Raw genomic sequence first — 18890 nt, 5'->3', positions numbered from 1 at the left:
CTCATCCTCCACTTCAGACGAGTTCAGGTGAACAGCGTTGCAATTTTCGATGCGAGTGAATCAACCTCAACAATGTCCCTAAACGGGTAGCACATGAATGTGGCAAATGGCTCCAGTAAAGCAAAGTCTTGAAGCGTCTGTCAAACTCTGACCGACAGCTGTCAATCTGCTCCGTGTAGCGTGCAATGTTAAATTGCGCACAAGCCTTCCGCTGCGTCTCCAGATCTGACGCGAGGTTTTGGAAGTTCCCAAAAACATGGCGCTGCAGCTTTGAGAACAGAAGTTGCATTTTCCGTTTAAAGGCATTAACTGCCTTTAATTTTTGTCTTTTCCTTGCAGCTCCAAATTAAGTTGGTCAGATCGGTTAAAAATGCTCGGTTAAAAAAAGTCCAGCAGCCACTGATCATCACTGAGTTGAGTGTATTCTGAATGTTTAACAGCAAAAAGAAACTCGCTTATCTCCAGACAGAGCTCTCGAAATCTCTGCAGGAATTTACCCCTACTAAGCCATCTGATGTCAGTGTGTAGCAGGAGCTGATTGGTCGCAGTCTGCCTTCTCCAGATGTGCACGGAACAGCCGTCTTTGAAGTGATCTAGCACGTATAGAACAGGCGATCTTTGTTGCCACATCCATGATCTCTTTCATGTCTAGCATTCTTGCACACAAGGCTTGTTGGTGTATTATGCAGTGGTAGCTAAGGAAGTCAGGGAAAGCATCGTCTTCCCTGCACTTGGCAATGAATCCATTTGCGCTGCTCAACCATTGACTGATATCAATTTGCACACTGGGAGCTGGGTTTTGTCAATTAAGTCTTTAAAAGACTGAAAAATGTCCTCTCCCCGCGATTTCGCTCGCTAGCCTTTAGCACTGGCGCGCTTGATTGCATACGCGTGGTGAGAGAAAAGACGAGATCTCAGACTGGCTGCCCTGTACGTCAACTAACATCTTTTTTTTTAATGGCAATCTACCTGCACTTGGGCACCCCTGCTGTATATATTTTGACCTGAAGAAAAAAGCCTCTTTATACACATATGCTGTTAAACTACACCTGTTCTACTCGTGTGGGTGTGTGTTACCTGCACTATGAATTTCTGTGTGCGCGCTGGTGTAGTCAGAGGGAGAAGTTTCGCTGATGTGCATGTTGAATTGTGACACTCGATTCTTCAGATCCTCAAACAACTCGGCCACCTCTAACACACACACACCAGAAATGATAGTTAGGGATCTGTGTCAAGAAGTGTGTGTATAGATGTGTGCGAGTGAGTGAGTGAGAGTCATAACCTCTCGTATCCATTTGATCTGAATGCAGTTCTCTTTGCCCCACTCCAGCTCATCCTAAAACACACACACACACACACACACACACACACACCAGTACCACTTTATTTATTTCTATAATCCAACACGTTATAATTCAACATAACTGTCACGATCTCCTGCCTCCCATATGCCGTGTACCGGTTTAATCTATTTCCTTATTTGGTCAGTGCTTCCTGTTCTTATTACGATGTCCTCTCTCTGACTGGTTCCAATTTCTTAAATTGTGCACTCTATCTGTACACTACACACTTGACCATCTAACACCTGGATATTTGAAGAGCATACAAAGACAAAGACACACACACACACACACACACCCTGCGTGAAGGTGCCCCCCCCCCAACACAAAACATCGGCAGAATAGTTTGTGTTGGTTTGTGCCGTAAAATTTTTTGTTTGTGCTGCTTCAGTTCTGGAGATATTAAAAGAATATTTATAGGTCATTCTGGGTTCACTCAAACCCCCCACATGCTCCAAATTCACCCCAGATGGTCTCAATAATAATAATAATAATAATAATAATAATAATAATAATAATAATAATTCAAAAGAAGAAGACTACAGCGCCTAAACCCACACTGCGCATGCGCGAAGCCGGATGACTCAGCCATTAAATTAGAAAAAGAGCTCTAATTAGCCAGTGAAGCTACATGTCGTTCTGCCACGTCCACTTATAAAAGTAATTCATGCAATATTCTCAGACTGGGCAGTTATTGATAGAGTGAATTCATCGTTTTAAATAGAATCAAAAATAACATCGACCTATTTGCTAATCACGTTTCGATTAGCTTGCTTATTAATTACACTGCGCATGCGTGGACTGGACTGCCTCCTCAAAAGCTAGCACCGCTAGCATATTTGTATAATATTAACATTAATATTGAACCAGAGGAGTGAATAAAAAAAGTTATAAAATGTTATTTCTCACTTCTCCTCCTCTTGTTCTTCTTCTCCGTGCGGGTGTGAGTTATCTTTAGTCGGTTCCACGGTGATTCGGTCATTAGTGAACCGAGCTCCGAGAGTGAATCAGTGCGCCGTCACCGCCTGCTTCATACTGATACACCTGAAACACAGGTGTTAACACCGTTAACTACACACATACACACAATACAGAACAGAACGGGTTCGGTTACACAGAACCGAATAAACTCGCTTTAGTTTGGGTCCAAACGGGCCAGAACTAACACTAACAACGGTTTCTGCTCCTCAGTTCGACTTCTCGCGCTCGCGGTGACGTCACCAACGTAACGGACGTTGACGTAAATTTGAATCTGTGAGGAGAAAATAAAATAAAATAAACCCAAATATTATTTCATAAAAAGCTTCATTATCCTCTTCTTCTTAAACACGATAGAGGATAAGATATACAAATACATACCAAAAAAAAAAACAGCTTTATCATTATTTTAAATCAAATCTTTGATTTTTTTTATTATTATAATATAAATATTATTAAAAATATTTATTTTTTTATTTTAAAAAGTGCTCCTTTCTAATTACATTTTAATTAAAAATATACTTCATCTTAATTTTTTTAATTAATATTTAATTCATCGATGATTGTAGACGTGTTGAGGTTTCACATTCTTTGTGCTTTATTATCATAAATGTACACTTTGTTTAAAGTTTTGAGTTTGGACACAAAATGTAAACATTCCTCATGAATCCAGAACATTCATTTGTTTATTATTTACAAAGTAATAATTAAACAGCTGAAAAAAATGATCAATCACTTGCAACATTTAGGATATGAATTTCTTGTATTAAGTGAGGTTTAATTATACACAGATATAAATAGATTTTATTTATTTGTAGTTTTCATATTTGACTCAGTACATTACACTACATTTATTTAATCAACTATTTATCAAGTTTTTTAAAAAAAATATTTAACTGAATGATTGTTCAAGATCAATAAAAAATCTTCAAATAATCTATCAACACCATCAATACATCTAATCAGTAAATAAAAATCTACATTTATCCAGCTGATCTATTGACTGGTTTATTGAAAGTTTTACAGCTTCGCCAGGTAAAGAAGCCATGGCTTTAATCTGATCTTCTGATTTCTAATGATAATTAAATGACAAAATACAGAATTAAAGAATATCTTTATTTAAATTCAAAATCATGAATCATTTAAAAATATGGACTACAAGTCATTTCTACAAGTGTTCATACAGACAGAAAGACCAGAGATGAAACGGATTTAACAGATACAGGACAATTAGGACAAGGAAAGTGAGAAAGAATAGAATGATCATTTATTTATTATTTTAAAAAAATTACAACTGTGTTCAAGATCACAGCAAAAAGACAGTAGAGGAAACAAAGGAAAAAAATATTTCACATTTCCTGTTTAAATTCAACAGTAAAATCACATGAACTGAAGACATCGTGACTTTTTGAAACCGGTCGTTACATTTTTGAGTCAAACAGAGCAGGTAGTGATGAAGAAGCTGCCTCGAAAGATCATTTCTGTTCCTCGAAGAGTAAAAAAAAAAACAAAAAAAAAAAACATTAAATCCTAAATGTATGAAAAATAAACATTATGTACATTTTATGTCTAATTACAGTGAACCTGACGGAGAGTGAAGCTTACAGAGGCGAAGCGTTCACGCTACAGCAAATTTCACCGGTTGACACTAAACTCGCTCACTTTGGAGGTGCGTTTCTCTGTCCTGTGATATTCCTAGCACTGTGTGTGAAAGCTCCTGAGATGTCCAGCATGGAGACGTGTGTGTATGTTGATGTGTACACAGTACCAATGGTCAGGATGTACTGTTGTGTCAGAGTTTCTCATTCCCCTGAAAAACACACGTGCGCGCACACACACACACACACACACACACACACACACACACACACACACACACACAGTGGAATTGTAAAGCAAAACATTGGAATATATATCTTAATCACATCTCATAGTCCTTTTATAGAGTCTGAATCAGTTTGACTGATTCATTTCGAGTTGATTCAGAGTCGAATAACTTTCTTGTGAGAATCAAATACTCATCTCAGTCTAGTTCGTTTGGAAGTGTGCGACTCTCACTAGAAAATTATTTGACTCCGAATCGTCTCGAAACGAATCAAACCGATTCAGACTGGACAAATGGACTAATAGAAGGGAAAGAGCAACAGGAAAGAGGACAGCCTTCCTGCTGAAAGCAAACCGGATCAGAACCTTACATTAGATTGTTTTCTATATTTTTATTTTAAATCAGTTGTGTTGTTTTTCTTCTTTCTGCACTTGATTGAGGAAACACAGCAATGATAAATAAATAAATAAATTTATCTGTCCAGCTTCCTCCTCTTCGTCCCCCAGAATGACGTGTGGGTGACAGATTAACAGATTTATATAAAAGATGTCTGGGCAAACTGTGACCTCCTCGAGTTAAAAGTGAGCATCCAAGGAAATTTACTGTGTTAACTGCACTACATTCTGCAGTCACACAGCACCAGAAAAAATATGTCCATCTACTGTACATGTTAACACACAAAACAAGCTTTTGAGTATTAGTTACCCTGTCTTACTGTACAAGGCACCTGCAAATAATAAAGCAAGTAATTAAAAGTTCATCCATCATTTCACGTCCACTAATCAGTCTTTTGACCAGTCTAAAAATAAAAAGACTAAAAAGAAACTGAGACTTAGCAAGAAGAATTAAAGATATGTGGATGATGAAGTCTCAGTTCCACCGCAGCTTCAACAGCCCTGGATCTTCTCCTTTAAAGCTTGGAGAAGGGCACGTCTTTCGGACTCTTCTTTTCCAGGGCTGCCTGCGCTGACTTCATAAGATCCTGTGTCTGCAACATGTTCATGTTCCAAGTAGCCTGGAGACGCAGAGGAGAAATCTCAGATTTCGACCGCTCTACTTTGTGTTTACGGCCATACTGTGTGTGCATGGGTCTACCTTGAGGCTAAAAATGCTATTCATGTCTTAAGCAGATTCTTACCATGTAGTCTAGGCTCTCAGTCACACTGTGGTCTCAGGAGTAGAGGAGGTTGATTTTGGTTCCCTGGACAGCGACGGGACTCGGCCTGCAATCTCACCTGCTATTTCCAGAGCTCCAGCAATCATTGACTATCAGGGAACACACGACTGCAGAGATGAAGAACAGAACACACACTTGCCTTCATTTATACTAAATAATAAAGCTACATGAAAAAAAAAAAAAATACACAGTACAACCCAAAGTCACATTCTTCTGTTATCTTTCCATATCTTCCATGTGTCAGTCCAGAATTTCACCTTTTTGTGATCACAGAAATTAACGCAAAATCAAGAAATTCCATAATATTCAGAGGAGCTTCCACTTTTTCAAAGTTACTGCAGATTTGGGCCAAAACATGTCATGACACGTCATCACCACAACAGGCCTTCAGCACAGGTTACTCTACTTCCTGAACAAGTGCGGACCCGGATACAAGTTACGTTCATATTCATGGGACAATTCACATTCACAGTTCCAGTGTAACCGAACTCGACCACCTTCTACAGGTAGTCTCGGGTTCGGTACCGCAGTGCACTTCCCAGTCCACATTACGACGGTCACATTACCAACTTTTCATGGAAACTGCTCTGTTCTGGACTAAACTTCCAGGGTGAAAGCCCACTAGAACAGCTACACTGCAGAATTTTTCTGTCTAAAAATGAACAAATTTCAGGTTTTGTAGCTCTTCTTTGATAAATGACAAGATGGTAATATCATAAAATAGTCCACTTTGTATTAAAACCAGACATCTGATGCTCACTGTGGTTTATTTAATCTTCAACAAACTGCCAATGTAAATAATTGTTCAGAGTGTGCCCCCTTGTGGTCAACTCTTTCATAGGGGCTTGTACAAGTTAGAACAATCAGCCCATTCTTATCTTCTCATCACTTACTATCTCTATACGTGATCATATGGACAAAAATAACTTGTTTACAGATCTTGGTGTAAACATGTAAGCAAGCAGTGTATGGCAAGTTAATGTTCCTCATACCTTCACCTGAAACCAGGCATCCTGTGTGCACAGACGAATATCACAGGCTGTGATTAGATCCACTCCTGCGAAAGAAGAAATCAGATCCACAAAAAAAACCTTAGTAATTCAGTCTCCTGCAGCTAAAAGCCCCAGTAAAAGATAACTCTCTGATGGTTAAAGCTTTGCAGGAAAGTGACACCACAACTCTGGAAAGTTCCATCCATATTGTTTGCTGAGTGTATGAGATGATGGTACTTAACACTCCCAACAGACCTGCTTCCACACACACGCCATGCACTGCCACCACCACAGGCTTTGGACACTGCAGACACATCATACACAAAGTTCAGTTTATATACCACAATGTATTACTCTAATAGGTTATTGATTGTACAAATACTACATGCATGTATGTAAGGAATAAACATGCGGTTATAGGAAAAAGTCAACGATCCAGTGAAGTGGATCGAAGTACCATGTTGATATTTCTGTAAAGCTGCTTTGAGACAATGTCTATTGTAAAAAGCGCTATACAAATAAAATTGAATTGAATTGAATTGAATTGAATAAACATGCGGTTATAGGAAAGTAGTCAACGATCCAATGAAGTGGAGTGACCGTTACCACCCTAAGGTAGAACTGCACATTCTGAAGTGTTTTATTCCCCTTATACCACAGCAAGTTGTCAACAAGTGCATTTCTTTATTAATTAAAGAAGAACATGTCATACACAATTAATCTATTTTAAAGCCTGACCGATAGTGGATCTTACAGATGCTGATAACCAAGTCGGGTAGCACCTACTAATAACCGATTACTACTGAATGAAAATATAACACTCAGTGGAAAAATTAAGTTCACTTTATTACAAAAATAAACAGTACTGACAGTACCATGAAAATGTACTGCACTTTTTCTAATGAAATAAACATATATACACTAATTTTATATATATATATATATATATATATATATATATATATATATATATATATATATATATATATATATATATATACACACGCACACACACACTATGAATAAATATTAAATATTAAAGTAAATAAAAAGATGTACAGCATTTCACAAAAAAGTGAGTACACCCCTCACATTTGTGTAAATATTTGATTATATCTTTTCATGTGACAACACTGAAGAAATGACACTTTGCTACAATGACACTTTGCTACAATGTAAAGTAGTGAGTGTACAGCTTGTGTAACAGTGTAAATTTGCTGTCCCCTCAAAATAACTCAACACACAGCCATTAGTGACTAAACCGCTGGCAACAAAAGTGAGTACACCCCCAAGTAAAAATGTCCAAATCGGGCCCAATTAGCCATTTTTCCTCCCCGGTGTCATGTGACTTGTTAGTGTTACAAGGTCTCAGGTGTGAATGGGGAGCAGGTGTATTAAATTTGGTGTCATCGCTCTCACACTCCCTCATACTGGTCACTGGAAGTTCAACATGGCACCTCATGGCAAAGAACTCTCTGAGGATCTGAAAAAAGAATTCTTGCTCTACATAAAGATGGCCTAGGATATAAGAAGATTGCCAAGAACCTGACACTGAGCTGCAGCACGGTGGCCAAGACCATACAGCGGTTTAACAGGACAGGTTCCACTCAGAACAGGCCTCGCCATGGTCGACCAAAGAAGTTGAGTACACGTGCTCAGCGTCATATCCAGAGGTTGTCTTTGGGAAATAGTGCTGCCAGCATTGCTGCAAAGGTTGAAGGGGTGGGGGGTCAGCCTGGGCTTTGGACACTGCAGACACAAACACAAAATCAAGTTTATATACGACAATGTATTACTCGAATAGGTTATTGATTGTGCAAATACTATATGCATGTAGAACCCCTACATGCTTTGCGTTTAATTTATGTAAGGAATAAACATGCGGTTAAATGAGCTTCATTTTGGTAAAATGTTAATATGATGATGTGTTTGACCTTATATACAGCCACAATACCAACTGTAACAGTGTTGACAGGTTTTTATATCCTGAAAAGTAACAGTGTGTCTTGAGGTTTCCACTTGAGAGTGACATGTACAATGTCCTCCACTAATATTGGCACCCTTGGTAAATATGAGCAAAGAAGAAAACCTTTTGTTCAAAAAAAATTCACAAAAATACTCTGCTCTCATGGATAAACAATTGCAAACACCACAAGTTTATAAAAAAATATTTGTTAAATGAGTGTACAACAATTATTGGCACCCCTATGAATCCATGAAAAATGTATTTGAAGTATATTCCTCTTGATATTTTACTTTTTTGTACACTTGGGAAACTAGGAACAGGACATTGTTCAACCATGACTTCCTGTTTCACAGGGATAGGTAATGCATAAGCCAAATTCTCTTACTCATTCAGAACAATAAGTGAGGCCAAGATATATTCAGTGGTGCTTGAAGGTTTATGAACCCTTCAGAATTAATTTTATATTTATATATATATATATATATATATATATATATATATATATATGAATAAAGATGACCCAAAACATCAGATTTTTACACAAGTCCTAAAAGTAGACCAAGAGATCCCAGTTAAACAAACGAGACAAAATGATAATATTTGATCACAGACAGATTGTGCACAAATGGAGGAAATTCAAGACCATCATTACCCTCCCCAGAAGATATCAACCATCAAAGATCACCCCAAGAACAAGACAAGTAGTAGTCTGTAAGGTCATAAAGGAGCCAGGGTAACATCTATGCAACTAAAGGCCTCTCTCTCACTGTAGTGAAGGTAAGGGTTCCGTTTAGTTTGCCTTACCTAGGGCTGCTCCTATCACACAAACCATTGAAGTGAATAGCATGGAGGTGGTATTTGAAGTTAACGCAGGCTGTGGAGTGATCATCAGTAAAGATGAACATTCAAAGATGTGTGTGTGTGTGTGTGGGGGGGCTACGGAAATCATTTGTTGCCTCAGCTGGTAAATACAGTAGCAAATGTACCAGGTCATAAGTTGGCTAACGTATTGGAGAGACAATCCGAGGTGTTCAAAGAAGAGTTGGGTCCACTGCTGGACTCCAGAGGCTGGTGGAAGACAAGATCATTGAACCAATGCAGTTTGCAGAGTGGGCAGCTCCCATTGTTCCAGTTAGAAAACTGATCGTTCTATCCCAATTTGTAGGGATTATAAATTCGCAGTAAATCCAGCTCTAGTGTGGAGCAGTATCCAATTCCCAAGGTAGAAGATTTATTTGCTCAGTTGGCAGGAGGAAAAATTCTCCAAACTGGACATGACCCATGCGCATCAGAAGATAATGCTGCACAAAAATTCCAATAAGTATGTTACAATCAACATGCACAAGGGATTATGTACTTACAACAGGCCACCATTTAGAGTTGCTTCAAGTCCAGCGATCTTCCAGCACACAACAGAAGGGATTCTGCAAGACATCGCACGCGTCACAGTTTATCTGGATGACATTTTAGTCTCAGGGGCTAATGAACATCTGCAAAACTTGGATGAGGTACTGAGTAGGATAGAAAAGAGTGGACTGAGACAAAGAAGGAGCAAGTGCGAGTTCATGGGAGAAGTAGAGGTATTTTTAGGTCACAAAATTAATGCCATAGGATTACAGTCGAAAGACAGGTCCTATATTATGCTTGAGGAAGCTGGCATTGTAGCCGTGAAATCAGCTAACATTATGCTCCATGTAATGTTAGCAATATCCAGTTATTTGTTAAACGCTAATGCATTGCAATGTTATAAACTACCTCCTAATGGACCACCATGCATCTCCATTCAGCCCGTGTCCTGTCAGCTAAATGTAGCCTCAGGTCACTAATAATTATTCACATGTTCATGCTTTTAATAAATCTTTTTATCCTGACACCATATCAGTGAATTTAAACTAATGCTTGCATTCAGAGTATAAGGGGTGTGTGTGCGTTTAGGAGTGCACCTTAGCACTTATTAGTCATGGTCAGAGTGTTTGAACTAAAATATCCCTCCCTCCCTCTCTCTCTCTCTCTCTCTCTCTCTCTGCCAGTATCAGCCAGAGGAGGATGTCCTCCAGGAGTTTTTAATTTAATATTTTTTTTAAATTCTCTCTCTTTTTTTAAAATAAAAACCACACCATTGTACTGAACATCGTGTACTTTTGGTGGTATCGGTACCAACGACTAGATTTTTGGTATCGTGACATCCCTAATATGTAAGGAAATAGGATCAACTCTGCAGACAGGGAAGCTTTGTGTCATGGGGGACTCACGTAGTGATTCCACATCCGCGGCGTGCAGATCTTCTAAGACATCTACACGAAACCCATCCGGGAATTACCAGGATGAAAGGCCTGATGCGTAGCTATATGTGGTTGCCACACTTGGATGCAGAGGTGGAAGCATTGGTCAAATCGTGTGCAGTCTGTCAGGAAAACAGAAACGCTCTGGCAAACGCGCCACTGCATGCATGGGAGTTACCAGAGCAGCCATGGAGAAGGATTCATATTGATTACGGTGCACCGTGGATGAGTAGAATGTTCTTGATCGTGGTAGAGGCATTCTCAAAATGGATAGAGGCTTATCTGTTAATCAAGTCCACATCTACAGTTACCATTCAGTGCTTAAGACAAACCTTTAGCCAGCACAGGATACGAGAAGTAGTGATGTCAGACCATAGCAGTTTTTTTGTTTTTTACCAGTGCTGAATTCCAAGAGTTTATGGAAAGAAACGGAATCAAACACAAGCACAGCACCCTACCATGCATCTTCCAGGCATCTGGCTGAAAGGGCCGTTCAAACATTCAAAACCCTGATGAAAAGAGTGCTGGAGAGTCTGTTGAAAAAGCTAGCCAGAGTGCTGTTCAGTTACCGAACGATGCCACAGTCGACCACTGGCAAATCAGCCGCTAATCAGCTGTGTGGAAGGAAACTAGTCTACACAGGGTCTCATTGAGACACAAACAACTGAGACAAAAATGGTACCATGACCAACATGCAAAGGAAAGATATTTCGTGGTGGGTGACCCAGTGTATACTAGGAACTTCAGCTCTGGACCTACTTTTATTCCAGGAACAGTTCAGAAAAAGACTGGTCCTGTATGGTGCACAGTAGCATTGGGAAGTGGACAAGTAGTGCACTGACATATTGATCAGGTGAGAGATGGGCACAATGCAACATCAATAGCACCAGAGTTGTAAGACACTTCACAGCCAGATGTTGACATTCCAGCGCATTCTACAAAAGACTCAGGTTCCTCATTCTCTGAGGAAAGTCACAAACAAAAACTGGGAGGAACTTCTGAAGTGGCTGTGTCAGAAACTTTCCTTGGGATGGAAAACCCTGAGTTGAGAAGGTCTACACGTACTAAATCTCCAAGCTATCTGAAAGATTATAATTAGTGTAGTGGTGAGTTCCCCAAATGCAGGGCAAGAATGAACCCAGGAACTGAACTGAATCAAGAGAAAGTGGGGCATGCTATAAGACAATGGCCCAAAACAAAGAATGGTTAAAGAACAATAAAGTTATTGGTTTTGAATGGCTAAAACTGATGTCCAAGCCCATGTGCAGGACTAATCAACAGTTACTGGAAATGATTAGCTGCAGTTATTGCTGCACAAGGGGGTCAGACCAGATACTGAAGGCAAAAGGTTCACATACTTTTGCCACTCCCAGATATGTAATATTGGATTATTTTCTGCAATAAATAAATGACCAAGTATAATATGTGTCACGTTTGTTTAAATGGGTTCTCTTTGAGTAGTTTTAGGACTTGTCTGAAAATCTTGTGTATATTTATGTAGAAATATAGAAAACTCTAAAGGGTTCACAAACTTTCAAGCACCACTGTAGCTGTGATGTGCAGCAAAAGGTTGTTGAGCTTCACAAAATGGGAAGTATCTATAAGAAAATAGCACAAGCATTGAAAATGCTCATTTTCATCATCAGGGCAATAATTAAGAAGTTCCAGTCAACTGGAAATGTTATGAATCAACCTGGAATTGGACGTGTGTCTATATCGTCTCAACACACTGAAGAGGACGGTTCGAGTGGACAAAAATCTCCAAGGATTACAGCTGGAGAACTGCAGGAGTTAGTTGTGTCTTGGGGTCAGAAAGTCTTCAAAACTACAATCTGAAGTCACCTACATCACCACAAGCTGTTGGAAGGGTTTCAAGAAAAAAGCCTCTACTCTCCTCCAAAAACACACTCAGGTGTCTTCAGTTTGCCGACACTACTGGAACTTCAAATGGGATCGGGTTCTATGGTCAGATGAAACCAAAATAGAGCTTTTTGGTAATAAACACCAGAGGTGGTTTTGAAGCACACAGAGAGGTAGCCATATGGAAAAGTACCTCATGCCCATGGTTAAATATGGTGGTGGATCTTTAATGTTTTGGGAATGTTTTTCTGCCAGAGGACCTGGACATTTTGCTAGGATACATGGCATCATGGACTCTACCAAATATCAACAGATATTAAATAAAATCCTGACTGCCTCTGCCAGAAAGATTAAAATGGGCCGTGGTTGGATCTTCCAGCAGGACAGTGATCCAAAACATACATCAAAATCAACACAAAAACGGTTTACTGACCACAAAATCATCGTCATTTAACACTAATGATCAGTATTAAAAATATTAACATGGATATCTGAGTCTGATAATAAAATTAACTTCTACTTACAGTCAAATTTTGTAGTGTTTAGGACATTTAACACCCTTCCGTCCAAAAGAAACCAAAAGGGGGTACAAACTTTTACACTCCACAGTATTTGGTTGAAATTGCGCTTATAGAACAACTGAACAGCAACGTTTCCATACAGGTTTTAGTGAAGTGTTTAACAATAGCAACTTGACTTGAAATGGATGATGTTTCATTAGCGTGGCCTGTGCCCAAATCCTGCACGACTGCGTATCTAGGTACACTACACACGGTCTGAACGAATGGAGTCTCTATCGCACCTAGTGCACTAGATATAGAGGTTCCATACAAGGTGATTTGGGACGGAGCCAGTGCACAGAAACCGTTTCCCTGCGAGAGGCGCAGGTGAAGCTGGAGCTGTGTGACTGATTTGTGCACCTGTGAGTACAGAACTACCTCAAGTCTCCACACAGAGAGCTGTTCAAGAGAAAAACACTCCTAAAGAACAAATCACTGCGCCAGCGAGACATCAACCCTTTAACTAGACGTTCATCCCAATTCCACACAAATACCGCGGAACTATTTAGGGCTGAGAGACAGTTCAAAAAGCACTGAAAATAAAGTCACTTGGTAAACAGTTGCTCTCTGCCTCACCCAGACAGCGAGGCGGATAAACTAGACGGATTAAGTGATTTGTGGGATCCTAGACAAAATATAGGGATGGGGCCCTCCTTTCAGTGTTTCAACATTAATATTTAAAATTTCAGCATATGTTATTTAGCATTAAAAATGCAACTCAAATTTTTTTTAAAATAAAAGATGTATATTTTAAATGTATAAAATAAAACTTGTACCCTATGTGGTGGTGTAGTGGTTAGTGGTTTTCAGCTTGTTATTTATCATTAACAGCAATAATCAGGTGTGTACGGGGCCTAAAAGTGGCCCTGGAGCGGACCACCACACCCGGTCCACAACACACCATTCATGAAGTAAGCATTCTGATGGCATTTTTAGAAAAAACATAATTAGCAAAATGTAAAAATAAAACTTTCTTAACTATAAGTTTATGCAGCGTTTTGGGGGCTCTTGCTAGCTCGGGGCCCAAGGAAATTGCTGCCCCCAGGTTAGCATGTTTGCCTTGCACCTCCAGGGTTGGAGGTTCGATTCCTGCCTCTGCCCTGCATCGTAGTTCTCATCGTGCTTCAGGGGGTTTCATCCGGTACTCTGGTTTCCTCCCGCAGTCCAAGGACATGTGTCATAGGCCGATTGGCATCTCTAAAAAATGTGTGCAATTGTGCCCTGCAATGGGTTGGCACCCTGTCCTGGGTGTCCCCCCACCTTGTGCCCCGAGTCCCCTGTGAGTCTTGACTCTGTGTAGGAAAAATGGATGGATGAATGTGTCCTGCTCTTAAAAAAACAACAAAAAAACAAACAAACACAACCCAATGCAGCCTGGCTGGGGTTTTAATGTCATGTAAAAATCCACTTAAAATCATATATAGAACACAGATACATTCATGGCTCATTTGTACACATTTGATCCGCACTGAATCATTTGTCAAGTACTGAATAGAAACCATATTCTGTTTATTAAAATTTACTCCAAGTACATGCATACCATGTGTGTAAAAAGAAAATCAGTACCATCATGCCCTTCTTTAGAGATTTTATATTGATTAGTTTCACTTGTCCATTTGCTCTTACTATATTAATGTTTACGATGGGCATCTACACGCAAATTGAGTTTTTGCTTTGTGCAGGATAATAAAATACATCAAAAAGGCACTCGGGATAAACATTGTGTACATGGACTTTTTAATAATGCTCTAAAATGATTAGCAAAAGGAGACTTCATAATCTTGCTTACAAATCAGAAAAAGGTTGGTGGGTGGACTACAAGACACAGTTACACTTTATTTATAATAATAGAGTGTTTATTCAGAGTCGTACCTTCACCTCTTGGGAGAGGGTGAAGATGGCTACCTGTGTTGGAGTGTGATGGAGAACAAGATCACTGCAGCACAAGCACCATGGCCAGAAACCCTTTTGACCTAAAAAAGAAAAACCATGTTTGGTAAATCATGAGGCTGTCTAACAGAAATTAAATCAATGGCAGCTGATGAAGGACAACATACCCCAGCCCACTTAGCTTCCACATGACAGCCAGGAAGTCTTTCTTGGTGACCTCCAACACAGCCAAGCACTGCATGTGGAAAACAGCACCTCAGTAAGAATCTGAAAATAAAAGGAGATCATCACCTGGGACTCACAGAGGCCGGAAATGGTGCTTATGTAGAAGGTTTAAAAGCAACTCAACATGCAGGTCATAAACACACACTCAGCAGGAATATAGATTTATAATCTGCGGCTTTAAACAACAATGATGGGGGGAAGGTGCACTTCCTAAACATGACCACACGATGGCAGTCAAGATCCATCCAGAACACCACGCAGCGCTGCCTAAAACACTTTATATTTATTTTATTCATCACCGTTTCTTCTTCTTCTTCTTCTTAATAATAATAATAATAATAATAATAATAATAATAATAATAATAATAATATTATTGTAGTATTCATATTAGCATAAGTTTAGGAAATGATTTCTAAAAACTCTCAGTCACACCTTCATGCTAACACTGTACATGATGTCAATGGTGCACTGCTCCTCTCTCTCCATAGATACTTACAGGGACCCTCGACTTTAAGTCTTTTTATTGCAAAAGCAGCTGCTACAATAATAATTATGTGCAGATTAAAAAAAAAAAGTATTAGGCTAAGCAAATGTTCTGAGTTGTTTTCTAGCAGGACCCAAGTCTGTACTCTAAATCATGTGTCTAGAACACAGGCTCTGAACTCTTATCTAACACATTTGGTGTTTTACCTGCTCTAAAGCACCCACCTCAGCTCGTGCAGGCCGCTTAATTAGCTGATGACTTGAATCAGGTGAGTTTGGTGCAGGTTCTAATTGAACATCCTCAGGAGTGTAAGGAAGCCTCTCTCTAATATCTTTCTTACCGGTTCAACTCCAACTTCAGCACCACCCCAAGAAAGCACTGCATGTTAGTAGTGTTCAGGGTCAGTATCTAAACTGATCGTCTATTCACACGCACTAGCACTACTACACTTAACATCCAGTATTTCCTTCTCTAATGTAGTGGGTTCATAATAAAACTGCCATATTTAATCATGAGCACCAAAAGTCATGTTTATTCTCATCACTGCTCCTGTGTAGCTTAATATGTTCCGTAGGAGGCCTCGACTATTTCACTCGAGAATATCCACAAATAGGGAAGAAGATTACAGAGATAAATGTAATGTATACATTATTACATTAAAACAACGATTATCAAGGGAGAGAAAGAAAGTGAGTTCTAGACCTCTGACCTGTACATGACGTCATCAAAGATCTTATGGTTCACTGCTCCAATTTAACTGTGTGTGTGTGTTAGGGATGCACCGATGCCGATACCAGTACTCAGGTGTCGGCCCGATACTGTGTTCATGTACTCGTGCTTGTAAAACTACCCCGAAACAACCGCACCGACACCACTATATGACAACGTGATATAGCCTAATCTCTCGTCACTTGAGCAGGTAGTCGGAAGAGGAGCAATGTCAGCAAATCGTCACACGCACGTAATGCGACACCGCTAGCTTTAGCCTCAGAGTCTGTTTTGGACTAACAGTTGTGTAAAGTTTTAGTCTGAATTTATATTTGTAACACTCAGTTTGTGGATTTTATTTTAAATAAACAAAAAAAAGGCACTGAAAGTTTGCCCCGCCCCCATCAGATTAATCTAAAAAATAATCGACCAATTAATTGATTGTGAAAATAATCGTTAGTTGCAGCTCTAATAATAAGCTGCATCATGAAATTGATTTTTTTAAACAAAAAAAGTCATCTTGATTATTTTCAAAATAGAGTTGTGTTTGAGAAGAATCATAAAAATTCTATTTCATTTCTATTTGTTTACAGAAAGTCTTCAGCAATAAAAGCAGCATTTTGCTGTAGTTGTTAAGGGGCCGTTTACACCACAACGTTTTCAAATAAAAACCGAAAACTTTTGATGTGGTTTGGCTGTTCGTTTCCATGACGACGGCGTGTCGGGGCCTGAAAACGCAAACTTTGGAAAACGGGTTTCCAAGGGCAAGTTTTTGAAAACGATGCCGTTATCATCTCCGGTAAATCATGTAAATTATTATCCAGAAAAACCTCAGCTCCTCCTTTTACTTGTATTTGTTTACAGCGCGGTCTTTCCCTCATCAATATGGCGGACATGTTGACGTGAATGCTTATGTGCGCATGCGCGTAGTATTTCTTTACAAAGTCACCTCGCCAGCTACACACACACATTTTGTCCTTTTTGTGTTTATTTCTTGAGAAATAGAAGAGAGAAGCTCGAATGTACAGTGAATGTCCAATATAAACCCAACTTTACCTCAGTTTAGCAGTTTATACATTAAAAACATTACAGCAATATAAAGTTATTTTAGCTGCTAAATGACTTATCCACTTTTACACTCACTGTTGTTTATTTTAGTTGCTATAAGCAGGGAGCAAACAATCGATTTTAGGATAAAGTAAGGTTATACTTAAATAGTGCCGCTAAAACAGAATAACAAATCTCTCCTCATGAGTTAAATAGTGCACTACATAGGGTGTAGACCGTCATTATTTCATCCCTAATGTAGTGCACTTAAACCGGAAATGACATCAATTTGGGATTCGGCCACACAGCTTCCGTTTAACTTACCTCGGGTTTAAAAACAGAACGAAGTTTTAATTCTTCAAACACAGACAAAATAACCAGCTTTTATGTTTAAACTGGATCAAATCTAACTGTAAAACTGTCAGAAATAATTTAATCTGGAGATGATTAGTTCGGTGTAATAACTCAACTGCTCAGGAGATACCCGCTGCAGCTTTTTCTTCTTCTGTGATTTCTACTGGTCGGAGACGCAGCTGTTAGGCGCGTTACCGCCACCGCGTGGACTGGAGGATATAGTTCCAGGTTGGAGGAAGTCTATCCTAACAAACTTACACCAATAATTTCCACTCATGGTTTTATTAGATCCTATTTATTATTCCAGTGGAGTTTATGACTTCTTCATGAATGCCAGCAGTGAGTCGTTCACTGTGTCTTACCCAGATATACTGAGTGAAATACTGAGTCACCACAACCTCAATCTCTAAATGTTTAACAGCAAAAAGCTTTCAATTCTGGTGACTTTGGGAGTATTTATTTATTTATATGATCATATAATGAAACAAACATTAACATAAGCATGTGCTGCACAACATTTCATTAGTTTAATTTTACATTTTAATTTACTGTAAAGCGCTTTGCTAAATTTTGCTACGTAAACTTTTTTAGGTATTAAAACTGGTTACTGTTTGGTTGATGACAAACTCCATATTTTTATAACTTGGAGCTCCGTGTTACCATGGTAATTTATAAACAATTACTAACAACATTACCTTCATCAATGCACGTTTACATTTTATTTGATACTTGGCCATTGTTACGTCCTCAGATGTATTTATGTTTGTACTGTGTTGCATTCGTGTGTCTATGTCGGGGGAGGGATGGGTGTCTTCTCTCCTCCTCTTTTAAGCCCAGTCCACTGCAGTGCGTCATGTTCCTGCTTGCCATTGGACGATCACATCTCGTACACGCCTGCTCCCGCCTTTGGGATGAGTTGGCTGTACATTTCCGGACGTGTACTTAAGCCTCGTCAGTCTCCATCCCCGGGGCAGATCGGTGCCGTTGCTTTGTACAGCAGATATTTGGCTATGTGTGTTGATTTCTCCTGTGTACGACCTTCTGCCTGTTCTTGACTTTGTTTCTGCTCTGCCCCTTTAAGTTTAATGATTCAGCTCCCAAACTGCTGGAAATGTGGGACGGGTTCTAACTCTTCACCAAGACTGCTTTATCCTGGAGAAGAGGTTTGAGGTGAGACTCCCGTCATACGCCAGTGCTGGTG

General features: G+C 39.4%; 1 protein-coding gene across 18 annotated transcripts in view; it reads right to left on the bottom strand.

Annotated features, from left to right (window-relative positions):
* Positions 1-3415: 3415 nt before the first annotated feature.
* LOC108261858 (NLR family CARD domain-containing protein 3) overlaps positions 3416-18890 on the bottom strand; it is a 24379-nt gene continuing 8904 nt past the window's right edge. For 4 of the 18 annotated variants that reach the window (XM_053678796.1, XM_053678795.1, XM_053678794.1 and 1 more), the window contains 8 exons: positions 17660-18890; positions 15038-15137; positions 14853-14953; positions 13960-14272; positions 7858-8061; positions 6313-6616; positions 5282-5427; positions 3416-5158 (listed from right to left, as the gene is read on the bottom strand). The exon at positions 17660-18890 is cut by the window's right edge and continues 18 nt beyond it. In XM_053678796.1, coding sequence (XP_053534771.1) covers positions 18872-18890 — 19 coding nt within the window. In that variant the 3' untranslated portion in view covers positions 3416-5158; positions 5282-5427; positions 6313-6616; ... (3 more) ...; positions 15038-15137; positions 17660-18871. Of the gene's footprint in view, positions 5159-5281; positions 5428-6312; positions 6617-7857; positions 8062-9639; positions 9703-13959; positions 14273-14852; positions 14954-15037; positions 15138-17659 lie in introns of all 18 variants that reach the window. The other 14 variants (XM_053678799.1, XM_053678802.1, XM_053678806.1 and 11 more) reach the window with 14 other exon arrangements.

This window comes from Ictalurus punctatus, unplaced genomic scaffold (genome assembly GCF_001660625.3).
Source record: "Ictalurus punctatus breed USDA103 unplaced genomic scaffold, Coco_2.0 Super-Scaffold_100046, whole genome shotgun sequence".
In the NCBI taxonomy this organism is placed as follows: Eukaryota; Metazoa; Chordata; class Actinopteri; order Siluriformes; family Ictaluridae; genus Ictalurus; species Ictalurus punctatus.
This window is presented reverse-complemented; position numbering and strand designations above follow the sequence as displayed.